At 33.0% G+C, this 19,020-nt stretch overlaps 1 protein-coding gene across 1 annotated transcript; it reads right to left on the bottom strand.

The window, feature by feature from the left end:
• Positions 1 to 4,292: 4,292 nt before the first annotated feature.
• Positions 4,293 to 5,591, bottom strand: LOC132611767 (uncharacterized). The gene has a single exon (XM_060326144.1). The coding sequence runs from the start codon at positions 5,589 to 5,591 to the stop codon at positions 4,293 to 4,295; it is 1,299 nt and encodes a 432-aa protein (XP_060182127.1).
• Positions 5,592 to 19,020: the final 13,429 nt, after the last annotated feature.

Genomic DNA, 19,020 nt, shown 5'->3' with positions numbered 1-19,020 from the left:
CGAAATTTGGGCAACATCTTCTTCATAACTCAATAATCCCTCCATCTCCAAGCTAACTTAATTATCAACAAAAATACTAACAACTTTCATAACTTCAAAATACAATCAATTCTACTCCAAATCATCCCTCAAATAGCCCTCAAGTCCCACTCTACCCTTATTCAACTTACAACTTTCATAACTACATTCCCTTTACTTAAAACTGCTAAAATTCTTGATAATAACTCAAACTCAAAGGTAGAAATTAGTCCCTTCATAACACTTACTATGTAATTCAAGTGAAAAAGGGACTTACCGAAATTTGGGCAACATCTTCTTCATAACTCAATAATCCCTCCATCTCCAAGCTAACTTAACTATCAATAAAAATACTAACAACTTTCATAACTTCAAAATACAATCAATTCTACTCCAAATCATCCCTCAAATAGCCCTCAAGTCCCACTCTACCCTTATTCAACTTACAACTTTCATAACTACATTCCCTTTACTTAAAACCGCTAAAATTCTTGATAATAACTCAAACTCAAAGGTAGAAATCATATGCATACCTTGAAGGGACTAGAATACCAAGAATCAAACTCCAACTCCAATTCCCAAGTTCATCAACTTCAAAGAAACCCTAAGAATCAGCTTTTTCTTCACTAGCTCGGTTTTTACGGGCTCAGATCTTGCTAAAACTCTTCCCATATAATGGAAAGTGTTGAGAGGAAATATTTAAGGGTTTTCTCTAGTTAAGGAATGAGGAAAATGAGGAATAAAGTCGTGGGACTAATTATTTATAGATGGAACTAGAAGGTTCCAACGATACGGGTTGATGGGAGGGTCGACGACCCGTCGACGTGTCGACGGTCCCTCAACTTTCTCCATCGATATCCATCTATAGATTCAGAGACTGCGTCACTGTTGACGGCGTAGATCGACGGCCCGTCGAGGCTGACTGGTGCTGCATATTTTCCTGAGTCATTCCAATCCGCGTCGATTTGGTTCATTCCACATCTAATCCTGTAAATTGCAACCTTCCCGTATAAAGTTTATAATTGAAATGCTCATTTTCCTACATCAGCTATAACCCTATAGGGTCTTTCCCAATTTGCTCCTAGCTTTCCCTCGTTCGGTATCCTGGTGGCTGGAGTTACCATTTGCATGACCAAATCTCCAAGTTTAATTTGACGCAATTTGGTCTTATTGTTGTAGTATCTTTTCACCTGCTGTTTCTGCGCCATTAACTTGTTCAGAGCCAATCCTCAATGTTCTTCTAATAGATCAAGTCCATCTTTCATTGTTTCCATGTTCTATGTATCTGTAGCATGTGCATATCTTATGCTTGACTCCATCACTTTAATTGGTACCTATGCCTCTACTCCATACACTAATGAAAAAGGTGTTTCTCCGGTACTAGTTTTGTGCATAACTCGGTAAGACCAAAGAACCTCGGGGAGGACATCAGGCCAACTTCCTTTTGTGTTACCAATTCTTTTTTTCAATACTTTGAGTATCGTTTTGTTTGTTGATTCTGCCTGTCCATTGCTGGATGGATGATATGGTGAAGATGTTATTCGTTTGATCTCAAGATTTTGGAGAAAATTTATTATCTTCGCTCCAATAAATTTCTTCCCGTTATCACAGCTTATTTCCTTTAGAATACCGAATCGACATATGGTGTCTTTTCAGAGAAAATTAATAACTTTCTCTTGTCCAATTTTCGCGTATGCTCCTGTTTCAACCCACTTAGAAAAATAGTCAGTTGTAGATGCATATGCTTGACGTTCTTTGCATTGTCGTACAAAGTTTTGTGAATCTTTGCCCATTGTGTTCCAATAATAACCTACACGCAGCAAACGTCGGGCTAATGATCTTCCACCAGAATGATTTCCATAATATCCAGTATGCACTTGTTGCATAGCAGGTTCTGTGTCCGTTGGGCCTAAACACTTAGCGAGCGGCCCTCCAAAAATTCTTCGATATAGCTCTCTGTAAACCAAGAAATATCTAGTTGCTTTTACTTGTAATTTTCCCGCTTCTTTTTTATCTGCGGGTACAGTCCCTTGTTGCAAATAATTAAGTATCTCATTTCTCCAATCATGTGTTGATCCCGTTGCACGTACTTCTATTTCGCAACCAATTGGATGCAATAAATGGATCACACTTCTGCTTCCTAGCTCTGCGGGATCAACAGCTGATGCTAATTTTGCTAAGCCGTCGGCCTCCGCGTTGCTTTCCCGTGGAACCTGCTCTAGTCCCCAGTCTTTGAATCTTTCAAAAAGGTCTTATATCTGCGTTTGATACTTCTGCATTCGTTGTTCTTTTATGCTGAAAGTTCCATTCACCTGATTGACTACCAATTGTGAATCACAGTGTACCTTGAAGCTTTCTACTCCATATTCCAAAGCAAGTTTGAAAACTGCAATAACAGTCTCATACTCAGCTTCATTGCTAGTAATTTTTGGGAATTTAATGGCTTAGCGGACAATTTCTCCGCTGGGTACTTTAAGTACTAAGCTTAATCCCGACCCACTTTTATTAGATGCCCCATCCGTGTATAGGGTCCATATCCCGGAGGATGACCTTGGAGTTGCGATGGTTTTTTTTTCTGCCTCCAAAGTTAATTTTGAACTAAAGTCTGCTACAAAATCGGCAAGAACTTGTGATTTTATAGCATTTCTAGGTTGATAAGTAATATCAAATACTAAGTTCAATCGCCCATTTAGCCAATCTGCCTGATAATTCCTGTATGTGGAGAATACTCCATAGGGGAAATGCTGTTACCACGGCAATTGGATGACTTTGAAAATAATGTCTTAATTTTCTAGCAGCATGCATTAAAGCTAACGCCAATTTTTCTAAGCGCGGATATCTCATTTCGGCATCTAAAAGTGTTTTACTAACATAATAAATTGGAGATTGTTTACCTTCTTCTTCCCGTACCAGAACTGTGCTTACCGATACCTCTGGTACGGCCAGATATAGAAATAACTTTTCCTCGGGGTTAGGTTTTGACAGCAATGGCGGACTTGAAAGATACCTTTTGAGCTCCTGCAATGCTTGTTTACATTCCGGCGTCCACTCAAAACCTTGCTGCTCTTTTAGTATCGTGAAGAATTTGTGGCACCTCTCCGATGATCTTGAAATAAATCGAGATAGCGTTGCTACTCGACCAATCAAACTTTGAGCCTCTTTTTTACTGTTGAGATCATCAGGAATATTTTTTATCGCCTTTATTTGGTCTGGATTTACCTTTATTCCTCGCTTCGAAACCATGAATCCCTGAAACTTTCCTGAGGCTACGCTAAATGCTCATTTCTCGGGGTTCAACTTCATGTTGAATTGTCTTAATATTGCAAAGGCTTCTTTTAAATGAATCAAGTGATCTTCATCCCTTTTCGACTTCATAACCATATCGTCAATGTACACCTCCATTGTTTTTCCCAATTGATTTTTGAACATTGTCGTCACCAACCGTTGATAAGTTGCACCGGCGTTCTTGATTCCAAACGACATCACATTATAACAATGCAAACCCCTCGGTTTTATAAATGTTATTTTTGTTTGATCCGCAGGATTCATCTTAATTTGATTGTATCCTGAATATGCATCAAGAAAACTCAATAATTCGTGGCCAGCTGTTGCGTCTATCATTTGATCTATATGAGGGAGTGGAAACGGATCCTTTGGGCATGCTTTGTTTAGATCTGTGAAATCCACACACATTCGCAGCTTTCCGTTCTTCTTTGGCACCACTACTACATTCGACACCCACTCCGTATGCTCTATTGGCCTTATGGATCCAACATCTAACAATCTTTGTACTTCTTCCTCTATGAATTTACTTCTATCCTTAGGGAATCTTCTTCGAAGTTGTTTTACTGGTCTGTGATAAGGATCAATGTGCAGCTTATGCATTGCTACTTCCGGCGCTATCCTTGTCATGTCAGCATGGGAAAAGGCAAAAATATCTATATTGTCACATAAAAATGAAATATACTTACTTTATTGATGTAGTTTGCATCCAAGGAATGTACGATTTTTCGGAAATGCATCATCAAACGGCATTGGGTTGAGATCCTCAACTACCGCCGTTGATTGATCCTCCGTTAAAGGTTCTTGTATATTTTCTTTTTCGGCATCATTGATACTTGATTCTGTTTGTTGCAGTATTTGTTAGACTTGTTTATCCTTTTTACCTTCGTTGTCCGGTTGAAATGTTCTACCTTTGGGACCCCTTCTTTAATGCCACGACGTAACAGTCTCTGGATTTCGCCTACGTGCCATAGCGTTGGAAATTTGATCACTTAGTGATATGTTGATGGCACTGCTTTCATGGCGTGAATCCAGGGACGTCCAACTATCATGTTGTAAGCCATTGCAGAGGACATGATTGAAAAAATAGTTTGTAGCTCTATTCCACCTGCTACTACTGGTAAAATGACTTCACCCGGAGTTGTTTCTATTGAATTATTGAACCCAGTAAGCATGATGGATTTATGGATTATTTTGCTCGTCAATTTCATCTCCTCTATGACCCTGATGTTTATGATGTTGGCAGTACTTCCCTGATCAACAAAAAAACGCTTAATATTAGTATCTAAGATGCGCAAAGTAATTACTAACCCATCATTATGTGGAAATTGCATATTATCGACGTCGGCTTCATCGAAGGTGATACAATCCTCGACGAGAGTCAGCCTATCCCTTTTTTCACTTCTGGTTGTTACTCTTTTGAACTTCACGCCTGAAGTGTAAGTGACTTTGTTGACGTCCAACCCTCCTGTGATGTTGACATCTATACCACCTGTAATAAAATTAACTACTCGCTTTGGCTCGGGAAGTTGTGGCGGTGCTTCTTGATCCCTGTTCTGATAATATGCTTGTTTAACTTTCTCCGAAAGCAACTTCGTCAAATGCCTTTGTTCTAAGAGTTCGGCGACTGCCAATCGCAATGCATGACAATCCTCGATTTTGTGACCATGTCCTTTGTGAAATTCACAGAAATGTTCTGGATTTCTTTTACTTGGATCTGATTTCATTTTTCCAGGCCATTTGACCCTATTACCCAATTTGTCCAACGCTGCAACTACCTCTGATGTCGAAACACAAAAATTATGATCTGTGAGTTTTGGAGCTCCGGTGTTGTAATATCTTCGGCAAGTCCCTGCTGCTGGTGATGATTTGCACCAATATTGATTATTTCTTCGTGTACCTTCATGAGTTCCTCGTGAATAATATGGATCATAACATTCGCTTCTATACATTTGACCTCCGTCGCTTTTTCTGGAATAGCTTCCATTTGATGTATCCTTAGTTGTTGATAATGATTTCCTCATGATCGGACTGATGATATCCTGTTCTATCCGAATTTTTGAACAGTATTGATAATATATATCATCCCATATTTTCGCCGGATATTCAACTAAGTGTTTGGCGAGATCCTTTATTACCGGTTTTCCATCGAGATGTAATGCATGTCGGAATGCAATCCCAGCCCATTTGTCTTCAATTTGCGGCAAGGTGTTGCGGTGTTTTTGGAAGTGATGAACAAATTTTCGTAGAGTTTCATCCCTCCTTTGTTTGATGTTGAATATATCCTCCATTCTTTTCTCTGCTTTCCTTGCTCCAGTGTGTGCCTTCTTGAATTTATCTACCAAATCCGCAAAGGATTCAAGCAAATTTGGGGGTAAACTTGCATACCAATCTAACACTCCTCCCGTCAACACTTGACCAAATCATTTGATCATAACAGACCGAGTCATCTTTGGCCTAAGATCACAGTCTCGAATAGCAGATGTATAGGTCGTGATGTGATCCTGAGGGTCGGTAGTTCGGTCATATTTTTTGATTTTTGGTAACTTGAAACTTTCTGGAACGCTTTCCAAATCTGCAGAATCTTCCATGGATGATATATGTGGTCACTATCATCTTCTTTTTTGATAGCGGGTGGTGTCCTAGGTATTCTGCTGATTCTCACTTCGTGTTCTTTGAATTTTTTCATATGCTCCTCGAACAACTGCAATTTGGCTCGGGTATGATTAGATTGATGTCAGCATCGCCATGACCCGTTGCTTCTGCTGCTACGCCGAGATCATCGGCATTGGTTGGCTCGCCGTTTAAGTTTCTTTGCTGAAGGGGCATTGACCGACTTGAACCAGCAATTCCGTTCAGTGGAGGTGTCTTGGGGGATTTTGTCGTATTTCAACCATCATTTATTTCATCACCTTAGCCATCTCTCCTTTCAATAATTCTCGTAAATCACCTATCGGGATGGAAGCTTGATTGGATCCGCCATTGATGTGTCTCCTGTTGTTCCATTAGTTTTGCCCAATTAATTAAAAAGTTAAATAAGGTTAACCACAGTTGGTAGTAATTTGATAAAAATGATTGAATTAACACAAGCTAGTTATTAAAGTTCGATAAAGAATAAATAAATAAAGGGAAAAAGTAAACTTATGCCAGTTGTGATGAATAGTAATAATGGATTTCTCCTCTGCCAAGAATAAGCAAGAGCTTGATGATAAGAGAATCAAAACAATAATAATAAGCAGAAAGTAATTGATAATAATTTTTTTTCTAGTAAGTATTTGATGCCCTTGGTACACAAGTGAAAGTACTATTTATAGGTATTTGGTCCTATCTGACGCCTTTCCCGTTGTGTGTATGTAATGACCATCATTACTTGCTGAATTAATGATTGTCATTTAATTCATTAATTCTGGTTGTCAGAAACCGTTTCGTCGTTACTGCATTAACTCTATTTAATGCGTAATCAAGAGGATCTCGTATTTTGTTCTCGTTGATGTTCTCTTCGTTGACCATGTCATCGGTATCAGCTGTATCTTCGTAAATGTTGTGTTCTGCATTACCATTAGTTCTTTCTATGCCATTGTCTTAATTAACACGTGTCACCCATATGTTGGTCCACGTGTTAGGTGCAATTTTACCTATACAACTACTAAATTAAAAGCTAATTCTCCAATTTACAGACATTGAATGAAACTTGAATTAAGGAATTCCTAGTTTTAGTAAAAAAGAAAAAGGAGCTCCTAATCTTACTAAAAAGAAAAAGGAATTCACAATCTTTTAGTAAATATAAAAAGGAATTCATAATCTTTGGAAAAAAAAAGGTCCAGTGCCGTTAGTAAGACACTGCTTTAGGAAATAATTGTACCACAATTCACACCAACTAATAAAAGAAATACTATATAAATAATAGTAGGATACTCTTGGCAAATTATAAATCGACGTTGGAAAAAGAAAGTATGCTATTCTTTTTTCTTATTTCACGTGAAACAATTTAGTTGAACATTAAAAAGAAAATCAGTTCGCACATCTCTTTTTTTTTTTGGTTTAATTATGTAATATTGAAGTCTAATGACCTTTCATTTGTCTTACTAAAAAGGTATCGTATCCCTGCTGAAAGGACTTCCATCTCATTTTTCGCTTAGGTAAAATTTGATACAACTTTCTTTTTATTTTGTGTCTACAGTTAATCGCGTGATCATTAAACTGTAGGTTTTTTATTTTTTTATTTTTGGAATAAAATGAAAGTGAATGGCATGTAACAATATATTTTACTTGTACAAATATTCTGCTATAGTTAAAACATTCGACCTTTGAAAAAGTTGGAAAATATATTTACTCCATATTCTTCACAGTTCCTTATTAAAGAGAAAGGATGATGAATATAGACAAAGAACAATCTCCCCATCCATAAAAAAGCTTCATTTTATTTCACAATGAATATCGACATATTCTGCATTCGTCAACTGAGCTGCGAAACTGGGAGCCCATACCCATCACCCATGAACCTAGGAAGCAACACTTTTGGAAATAATAAACATTTACTCTTGATCAGTTTATATTTAATCATCCCCTCAGGATATGCATTTTGCACAATACAAATTATTCAAAAGCTATAACACACGTATTTGGGTACATTATTCATGAGTTGATAACCTAAAAATGAAGCAACATATTAGAGTCGATCAAATTACACGTAAAATTGTTTTACGCTAAGATTGGATAAATTCAAATTCTTCATTTTTATCAAGTTCTGCCAAGGTTGGACGAAACAAAATAGTCAACTCATGCCACTTCCCTACCTAACCCCTCCTTTTAGTTAATAATAAAAGAATTTCCTCCTGTGCACCTTAACTTTTACCATATAACTACATTTAATTACTTTTAAGGTGACCTGGAATCTCGATAGTGCAAAAAAAAACTCTACATTATGAGTACATAAACTGCAACTATATTACTCTTAGAAAATCAAATGTGGATTAAAAAAATAGATAGGTGGCGTTCACAATTGATTTGTTAGGCAATGAGAGACTTTGTAGGGTGAAACAAAAGTCACATGGTTTTGTCATGGTATTAGCGGAAATTAAGGAGGGTTTAGAGGTCAACAACCAATATACTCAGAATAAATTCTGAATTGCTCATGGAGTGATTTACGGTCATTTAGACAAGTTAAAAAAGTTTAATGATTTGAGATAAAGGGCAAATGTATTTCAACTTAATTCCAACCCAAACCAGACCAAAGTCAGCACAAGTGTTTGGATGATAAGTCCTTGTTTGTTTATCTGTTTTGGCTGAAGTATATAGTCTTAAATTCCCCGTATGTCATGTCACTAAACTAGCTATTGAATTCTTGGACATTTAGCTTTCAATAGCTTTCGTTGTTGGAGTTTTGATTGGGTGATGCCAACTTTTCTGTAGCTTAATTTTGGCATGTTTGCCTTTTCCAAGAAATTCTGAACTTTTTGGTGCCTGACGGAAGGTAAAAGGGTCCAATAATCCCTATTCCTCCCCCTACAGGCTACAACGGACAACTACTTCCTACATTTATTTATTATTCCTTTTGTCCTATAATAAGTGTCATCTTAATAAAAAATACACATATTAAGAAACCTATGATGAAGTGCAAAGTTTACCAAATTACCTTTATGTAAAAAAAAAATATTTTTTCCTCTTGATGATTAGAGCATGTACAAGTAGGCCATCTTTTGACATTGGAAATCCAACTATTATCATTTAGAGTACTACTGCTTTTGCCTCTTACTAATCCTATCTTCCATAGGCCAAAGCTTTCATTTTCACGAAACCCAAAATTTGACATTGTGAATCCAACTTTTGGCCTTGAATAAAGAAACTTGTCATTTTTTGTCTAAGGGCAAAGATGAAAAAAACTAGTCAATATATGCATTGCTATCCTAAGGTGACACTTATTATGGGACAATTTTTTTTGGCTAAGGTGACACTTATTATGGAATAATTTTTTTTGGCTAAGGTGACACTTATTATGGGATGAAGGGAGTAGTAATATTAGATAGTTTTTCTAATTGCATACATTTATTTTAAGAGGTTCAAAAATGTTACTATGGTATAAGATCGTATCCACTTAATATTCCTTTGAAAAAAAGTTCTTGGTATATATTTTTTTCCTTTTTTTCCCTATACGAGAAACATATTACGACTAAGATAATCCACTATTAGCGATTGAGTGATCATATATTTATTTATCGTCATTTACAAATATAAAAGTGTTGAATATCGTTACTAAACAATATCAAATTATAAGCATATTTTTCAATTTTAAGAATATTTAGTTCTTGATTTTATAAAATTTAACTTGTTTACAAAAGTAAGATACAACATTTAACATAAAAACACAAGTCCTCTCATCGCCGTAATTTTTTCTTACTTCACGGTTGTTTTTATACTGAAATAATCATACGAAGAAACAATTTCAACTATTTTATTTTCGTTCAACATAAAATTTTATATCTACCGACTTACAAAAGATAATCAATCATTTTACGATAGATAATCTTGTTTTTTCTCATCCTCCTATTTTATTTAAGCGTATCCGTATGGATTCCCGCAGTAATATCCTAGCCAATAGTCATTCAACTTTGAGTTTATTACACAAAAGTCACTTTTATATTTTTTGTTACATAAAAGTCATCAAACATAAAGTTTATTACAAAAAAGTACTTTTTTATTACATAAAAATCTTTAACTAAATTTTATCACACAAAAACCTTTTTTCAAATTTTTTTATTTTTTTTACATAAAAGTTATCCAATTTTGGCCAAGTTAACTAAAATGTAAATCTAATATGAATTCTTATAGTTTGAACCGAAAATATGACATGACACTCTAAAATAGATAGTTGTGTAATGGATCAATTACAAAGACCTTCACCCGTGTTTCTCGTCTTAACATTAATCTCCCTTGTGATTTATGAAATTATCTTTTTCTCCTTATTATTTTGATTTCTTTATAGCAATTCGAAGTCATGAAACATATATCAAGCTCATAGATTTTGTGTTGTCATTGAATTTATTTGAGGCTCTAACAACAAATATTATGCTAACTAAAGAAATGTATTTATAAAGCTCACTCTATAATATAAGAATATTAGTAAGGGTATTTATAAAATTCACTAAATTGAATACAAAGATATAGAATTCACTAAACAAAGAATTAGGCTAATTCTTTTTTTAACCTAAATTTTACTTCTAATTCTGTAACTAACTAATTTGATCTCTCCTTTGGATTCAGTACAATTATTATTACGAAGTAATCCTATACGTGCCAAACTAGACTATGATCTATACAAATTAGTTTAGTTAATATAAGAAGTCATTCCTACTTGAATTGAGAGTCCTAAAAAGGTTTCCTTTGCTGATATGAACCTTTACATCACGTTATAGTGTTGTTATGGTTGAATTCAAAGTTCTAATAAGTTCTTAATACGACAATTATATCCAACATGGAATAGAATTATCTATTTAAAAGAATTGTTTTGGAGGATTTTGGAGGGTATAAAAGTTGTTTAATAGCTATAAAAGATATTTTGGTCAACCAACATTTATTCATGCTTTTAAATAATACAGATAATAAGTCCGTGAATATTGAAAGATTATATATGAGAAGTATTATGTATGCTAAAATCATGGTGGATATAAAATTATAGGTGTGAGTTCTCTCTGTATGTGTTAAAAATGTACTCATATTAAGTAAATATTACTCCCTCCTTCCCGATTGTTTGACACTTTTTGATTTTCGAGAGTCAAACGAGTTGTTCTTTGATGGTAAGTTTTTCATATGTCTTGTAATATTTTAAATTATTAATTATAGTGACTTATGATACTTTTTACATAGTTTTCAAATATGTAAATTTTATTTCGAAAAATTTAAAGATTCTATGTTCAAACACACGGTCAAAATTAAGAAGTTTGACTCTCGAAAAGCAAAAAATATCAAACAAATTGGGACAAAGGGAGTATTAATTTTGAACTCAATAAATCAAGTTAGTTGTGTTAAAATTTCAAATCTAAACTCATAAAATTCAGATTCTGATTTTGCCTCCAAAATAAAATTGGAACCTTATAACAGATATAGAGAGGAGGTGTGACTTGCAATCATTAACTTATTACAACCATAATTCAGAAGGGAATGAAGCACTTGTTTATCATATTCATAGGTTCAATGTACAACGTTACCTAAGGTTCATTTTCCTCATCCATTTCTATCAGACAAATAGAAATAATGTTTCCCCTGCATACATGTGGGTTTGAGATATACATGTTCTCTCTCCTACAAACAGCCCATTCATCATTTCAGACCAAGAAAACAATTAATTATGACAAACCAATGACTAAGTCTATCTTTTCGGGACTTCGTGGCCACATTTTAGTCAGCTTAATTAGGATGGTTCGTCATTAACATACACACCGGCTTTTGTAATATGTACCAAAAAAACATATGTTTGAAATGTGTCATTTTTCTTTCTGGCGGAGGAGCAGGGGCAACATGTATGGAAGAGTCCGTGAAAAATAACATTATTGCAATATAATGGTTACTAATAAGCTACCACTCGATAATCAAATTAAAAAAACATTTTTTTAATTATACTTAGAGGGAAGGGGAGGGGAAATGAGGAACGAGACTAATAGCCTGTTTGGTCAAGCTTCTAAAAATAACTTATTTTAAAAAGTACTTTTTTCAAAAGTACTTTTCACAAAAGTACTTTTGGCTAAAAGCAGTTTGTGTTTGACCAATTAATTTAAAAAGTATTTTGAGCAGCAATTAGTGTTTGGCCAAACTTTTAAAAAGTGTTTCTATGTGTATTTTTCTCAAAAGTACTTTTCAAAAAAGTGCTTTTGGGCAAAAACTATTTTTTTTAGCTTCTGAAAAACTGCTTCTGCTACTCCCCAAAAGCACTTATTTTCTCTCAAAAGCTTGGCCAAACACCTCACTTTTTTTAAAATAAGCACTTATTGAAAAAATAAGTACTTTTGGGGTGTAAATAAGCTTGGCCAAACAGGCTATCTATAGCCTGTTTGGCCAAGCTTCTAAAAACAACTTATTTTAAAAAGTACTTTTCAAAAAAGTACTTTTGCCTAAAAGCAGTTTGTGTTTGGCCAATTAATTTAAAAAGTATTTTGAGCAGCAATTAGTGTTTGGCCAAACTTTTAAAAAGTGTTTCTATGTGTATTTTTCTCAAAAGTACTTTTCAAAAAAGTGCTTTTGGGCAAAAACTATTTTTTTTAACTTCTGAAAAACTGCTTCTGCTACTCTCCAAAAACACTTATTTTCTGCCAAAAGCTTGGCCAAACACCTCACTTTTTTTAAAATAAGTACTTATTGAAAAAATAAGTACTTTTGGGGTGTAAATAAGCTTGGCCAAACAGGCTATAACTCTCACAACATTGTTGAAATTTAATTTGCAGCTCTAATTCTCAATTTTGGAAATAATTCATTGTTGTCATACTGTAATTTACTTAATGTATTCGATTTTAGTTTCTCTCATTCAATCCTAGTTTGAACTTGAAATAATCGATTACGTGACTCAAGGTTCGTGTAACAAAATGGTACCTATATTCTCTGTCTAATTGATGCATAACCAATTAGTAATAGATGAAAAACTTTTATCAATTTAGCACTTGACATTTTCCGCTCAATAACATTTTTGGAACATTTAATCCTAACGAGTGCCACACTCACTAATAGAAATGTGACTTTTGTGGCAACTAAAATCGTCACAAACGTGGAAAAGTTTTTAGAAAAGATTTTAATGGCAACACAAGGGTCGTTCATAACGATATAATGACGAAATTTATTTAGGCAACTACTAAAAGTCGTCACAAAAACTCTTACTATTTGTGCGACTAAAAGAGTTGCCGCGTAGAATTACCACGCAAGGTCTTATTTTTTGTAGTGACTTCCATACTAAATTAACCGTCTTAGACTTAAAAATTCTCCCTAGTGAAACTTTGATTTAGAAGTTTAGAGGGAATACATATGTCACTGATATGTGGGGTTAGTGGGTGATCCACTTCTCCACTGGTTTTACTTGCCAAAGCAACTACAGTCAAATAAGAAAGTGACTGGACTTAAAACCCAAACATGTATTCATCTTATAATTGAAAAGCTTATCTTATCTGGCTTAAAAAATCCCAATAATAATGCATTCAACGCATGTATCAATCACTATCAAAGCAAAAAAAAAAAAAAAAAAGAAAGGTAATGGTTAACTTATTTAGTTGATGGAACAGTTGTAAATGAAAGATAAATTGTCTCCTACAGAATAATAAAATAATGAGATTTAGGAATTATGTGGAAAAATCATCAGTAGTTTAGTTGTTGAAATTGACCCCTCGAGATGGTGGCCTTGTAAAAAAACCAACTTCAAAGAACTTAGGGTTTGTTAGGTCAAATGAAAGTTAAATAAAATCATTTTATTCTTGAAAAAGTGTTTGTTCATATTCACCTAACATTTTAGTCCTGATGTGCCACTAGTAAATACTTGCATCAAAAGTTTCGTAAGCTTGATGCTACTTATTACTTGTTTCGTTTTCTTTTACTTGTCCAGTATACTAATCAAATTTCGTTCCGCCAAGGTATTTTTTAACGTCTTTATGACATAATCTGTGTTAATCAATTATGGCTCAATTCTTCTAATTAACAGGCTACTTTTAAGAAACAAATTAGGTGTTTTCGTCAGACAAAGCATTCCTTGGTAAATATTTTAAGAAGTTGATTAATTTATATATTTACAGATAAATAGACATTTATTTAGGAAAACTTTTACCTAAATTCTGAAGGAATTTTTATTATTTCTAGTTCAATTGAAAATTAACTAAACGTAAAAAAATTGCAATAAGATATAGAATCTGGGAATTATAACTCTTGTCATGGTTGTAATTTTTATTATTTCTAGTTCAATTGAAAATTAACTAAACGTAAAAAAAATCTAATAAGATATAAATATTTCTTAAAATTTTTAGCAGTTTTTTTTTATCTATTATCATATTATTCAAGTTTGAACTTAGAATTTTGAATGTCAATAAGTTTTATATCCTATGGATGTTAGTAACTCAAATAAAGTCCAAACCAAAACCAACTCAACACTAATGCTAATAAAAAATTCAATTTACCACTAGGAATGACAATAATGTTGGATATCTATTCTTTAGTTTTGCAAAATTGATTTAGAGAGTGAAAATACATAACTTAAGTTTTTCTTCTTCTCATGTAATTAATACTTATTAGCCGTACTTATTTTAGCATGACTTAGTATTTTTAGATTATGGTCATTTTCTTTATGGCTTATTAATTAGCAATATTTATTTTAACCGATTTTATTATCTTTTGTTGAATATTTAAATACAATGTCATCACTCTTCTCACATTTTTGTGTTATTTTCTGATGAAACACCTTAATTATATATTTGTATCTTACTAGGACTAAAGAAATATTTGAAATAAAAGTTATATGTTTTGTATCAAGACTATTCCGGAAAAAAACTCAAAAAATCCGAGAAACCCGAATAACCTGAGAAAATCTGAGGTTGAAAAATCCAAATTTTATTGGTTTGGTTTGGTGTATAAATTTAAAAACCCGACGCAATTAGTTTGGTTTGGTATTTAAATAATCCGAACCAACCCGATCTATGTACCCCTAATTGTAATTTTACTATACATCGCTGTAATGTAATGCCCTTTTTTTCTTTTCTTTTTTTGGCTTAAGAAGACAAACGCCAGGTTATTTTTTCTTCTATCTTTTTCTCTGTCATTATGTTCAGGTCTATCGTACCCCAAGAATATAAAATTCGATGGAAATCCTTATTTACTTTGTAGATATTCTTCCTATAGTATTTGTTTAGTAATCTGAAATTCTATTAAAATAGTACTCCTGTTACGTTTTTCCATTCATTGCTTGCCATCTGTCCGTTAATTAGAGGGAATCTGATTTTGGGCCGCCCAATTCTGTTACAATTAACTTGCAATCATTTTCACGTGCTAACCTCACATGGATACCATCTTAATGCCTAATCAAAGTTATCAGAATCAGAACCCCTATTGTGATTTTCATTACACCAATAGAGTGTAGAAAAATAATTAGCCTAAGTCTTGCTGACTAATACTATCATAATCAAAACATTTTACGAATATTCCACTAATCGGATGGTTCAAATGTCTTAATTACAATTATAGATTCTTTAAAAAATTAAAAATTTTAAAAACAGCCGCGTGTATACACTGTTCCTAGAAACAGCTACTAAAACTAGCTAGCTTTTCTTTTTTCTTCACAAAGAGAAATTAAGGTCATATATTTTCTTCTGCTCATATCAGACAGAATGAAAGAAGTCTTTTCTCAAATCTGACACGTCAACATACTATTGGACTATACAACTAGAGAAGAAATGTAAAGTTTGGGTGTCCGCACATTAAATTCAGCTTAAAATTTTTTAATTATATATTTATACAAAGTATGCATCTATTGCCATTAAGGGGTATTGGGTACGCAATAGTCCATGACTCGTGCATGACCTATATTAAAAGCATTTATTATAACTAAACAAAACAATCCATTCGAACAAGCGTTCGAGTGTCTAAATGAAATTTAGATGCAAACTTAAAAGGTACTTGTCTATGAATAAGCCTTTAAACCATGGGGTGAACAGAGAAGAAATTGGACTCTCCACTTTCAAGTCTACATAATAGTTGAAGGCGATTTGGCAGTAGATGTTCCTCGTTTCACTTTCAGTCTCCGGGATATGAAACGCATTAACCAAACAACACTTTATGTTCAAACTCCATTTAAGGAGATTAATTTTTTTTTTTGGTGGAAGTCAAACAATAAATTAATTTTGAAGCTCTCTAAGAACATTAAGCTGCATCACCAGCAAGTGAAATTCCAAATGTTAACTGCTAAATGGTTAGCTAAAATAAAAGAGCCAGCACTAATAAATGTGGAGACCAAACACAGAAGCATTATAATAGATTAAGAGTCGTGTTTGATTGGGGATGAAAGTGCGGCATTCTCTTCCATGATGAACTGAATAGTCAATGTGTATATCAAGGTTTTATGGTCTTCCACTCGACCAAGAAAACATTATGGAAATTAGACAATTCATCAACATGCATGTCTTTATAAGACACATTGCGTAGTTGATATGTGACAGAAATATTTTCGAAACATGGTTTCAAATTCCTCGATGATTTAACTTGTAATATTTGGTTACCTTGATTTATAAAAGAAAATTCTCCACTAAAAAGGAAAAATCAAAAGTGGAGCCAGAATTTGAAATTTATGATTATGAACTTATCACTGAACTCGTAGATTGTTTTAGTTATTGGATTCAGGAGCAGGCTAGCATTTGGATTATGGGTTCAAGAACCCAATTGCTTTGGTGCAGACCTTGTATTTTTATTGAGCACGTAGTAGCTTTTTATTTTTATAATCTAGAACTTATTAATTCAAAATTCTAGCTCCGCCTCTAACTGTATCCACAATTAAATATTTATACATATTTCATAATTTTCTAATATAAATACAAAGTTTAAACAAAAAATACGGGTTTGTCCTAATAGTGTAGCTCCGGCCTAGGAAAAATTATTATGTTACTTGTAAACATAGATTAGTTTCATCTATAGATATATCCTGATTTTAGCTTCATATCATTTGCTTCAATCAACACGTAAATATTGTTGTCAACTGCAAACTCAAAAATGTCACAGAAAAAGATCACACCCTACACGATTCTTTCTACGAATATGGTATCGAATAGAACTCAAAAAAATGTTTTCGAAAATAACACGGTATATTTTCCTCAGTATACCCGACAGGCCCACCCAAACCAAAATTTTTGCTATATGTTAACTATTTAATTAATTGATTTAATTAAGAAATATTATTTCATCTCTCCTTCTCTCATTCTAATAGTTGGAGAGTTTCTAATCTCCTAAAATTAGGACCGTCGCTGCGGGGCATATATACCTACGTGCAACAAACCCTGCTTTCTTGTAGAGTTGTTTTTTCTTCTCAGAGTGAATAACTTATATGCTGGTTCAACTATATCACACTATCTACTAAAATTACTTATATTTATTTTGTATCAATAAAGTTACTCAGATTAGATAATAACTTACTTACAAAGTCACTATAGCCAGGGATAATTTTATAAATCTCTCCTCAAATTTGACTTCATAACACTTATTTCACTTGTAATTTATGATATTGCGCTTATCTCTCTTATTCTAATTCTCTTTGTAACATTTCTTTTAATTTAATTATTATTAATATAAGAAATTATGATTAGACTAATTTATTCTTTATAATAAATTCTTTTTGTTTAATTAATTTTATAGACATCCTTTTGTTTTGTAAGAAAAAAGCATTTCCGTCTTCTATATTGTGTTCACAATTCCATCTTCCTTCTTTTTAAAGTAAATCACAAATTGATATATACATAATGAGATTTGCTTCCTGCAATAATGAGCCGTGTTAAAATTACCTCAAAATTCAATGATGAGTTTCTTAGGCTCATTTGACAATGGCTCAATAGTAGTATTAATTAACTTCCTGCGGATTTCATAGATTTCAGCAAAGACAAATAATTTGGTGATCGATTAAAACAAGTACTATCTATTAATAATAGTACCTTAATTATCAGGAAAACTTTGTTAACAAACACCGACTAATTTTGGGTTGCATATCCATGTCAAAATCTATAGCGTTTTAGACCATTAAGCACACGGTGGTTACCTGTTTTTATCTATAGCGAAAGCTCATAATTCTGAAATATCTGTCGAATTTGGCTATAATCAGAGGCGAATGGAGCACTATAGCTTCAATTGCACCCTAAACATTCGATGCGGAGTACAAATTTATATACAAAAATTTACTAAAATTACAATAAATAATAGATATGAACTCTTAACTTTAGAAATAAAATGGTTAAAAGGTAAAAATTTAAAAGGTTGAACCCCTAGAGTTTAAATCCTAGATCCGCTTCTGGCTATAATGACTTTATGAATGAATTAGTATAACTTGAATACATAACTTTAATGGATAATTTACTACAACTGATTGACCATATAAGTTATTCAATCTTGTAGACGGACACCAATTTTTCTTCAAGATATCCTAATTTAGCAATGCATATCACCTATTTCGATCAACACATAAACTTTTAATATACTAAAAGAATATCACAGAAAAAGATAACATCATATATATACAACACTATTCTTTGTACGAATATCATGTACCACCAACTTATACAGTATTGAATAAAACTCTATAAAAATGTTCTGAAAATTAACTTTCTAAGGTAAATATATTTTATGAGCAACATTTTTCTCAATAACAAACATGCCTACCCCCAACAAAAATTTGCAATATGTTAAAAATATTGAATAATTTGATTTAATTAAAAAAAAAAGTCTTTTTCTTTTCCTTTTCTCTGTCTTATAGATTTGTAGTAGTTTATTTTGTAATCCCTCAAATGGCGAATATGAAAATTTTAACTTATGGCCTTAAAATTAATTTTCTTAAAAAGATTCTTCAGTAATTTTAATGGCAGTTATGAATAGCTTTTTAAATGATAAATATTTGCTAATCTATACTTTTATATAGATAGAAAATGCATTCTCGCAACAATTCTCGGGGAAATTTTCATTTCAAAAGATTTTGCATCTTGAAAATACTAGAAACTAGATTAATTATCA

The sequence above is a fragment of the Lycium barbarum genome, chromosome 9, assembly GCF_019175385.1.
Source record: "Lycium barbarum isolate Lr01 chromosome 9, ASM1917538v2, whole genome shotgun sequence".
In the NCBI taxonomy this organism is placed as follows: Eukaryota; Viridiplantae; Streptophyta; class Magnoliopsida; order Solanales; family Solanaceae; genus Lycium; species Lycium barbarum.
This window is presented reverse-complemented; position numbering and strand designations above follow the sequence as displayed.

Coding starts and splice junctions, on each gene's coding strand:
- LOC132611767 (XM_060326144.1), bottom strand. CDS start 5,591: ATGGAGGATATATTCAACATCAAACAAAGGAGGGATGAAACTCTACGA.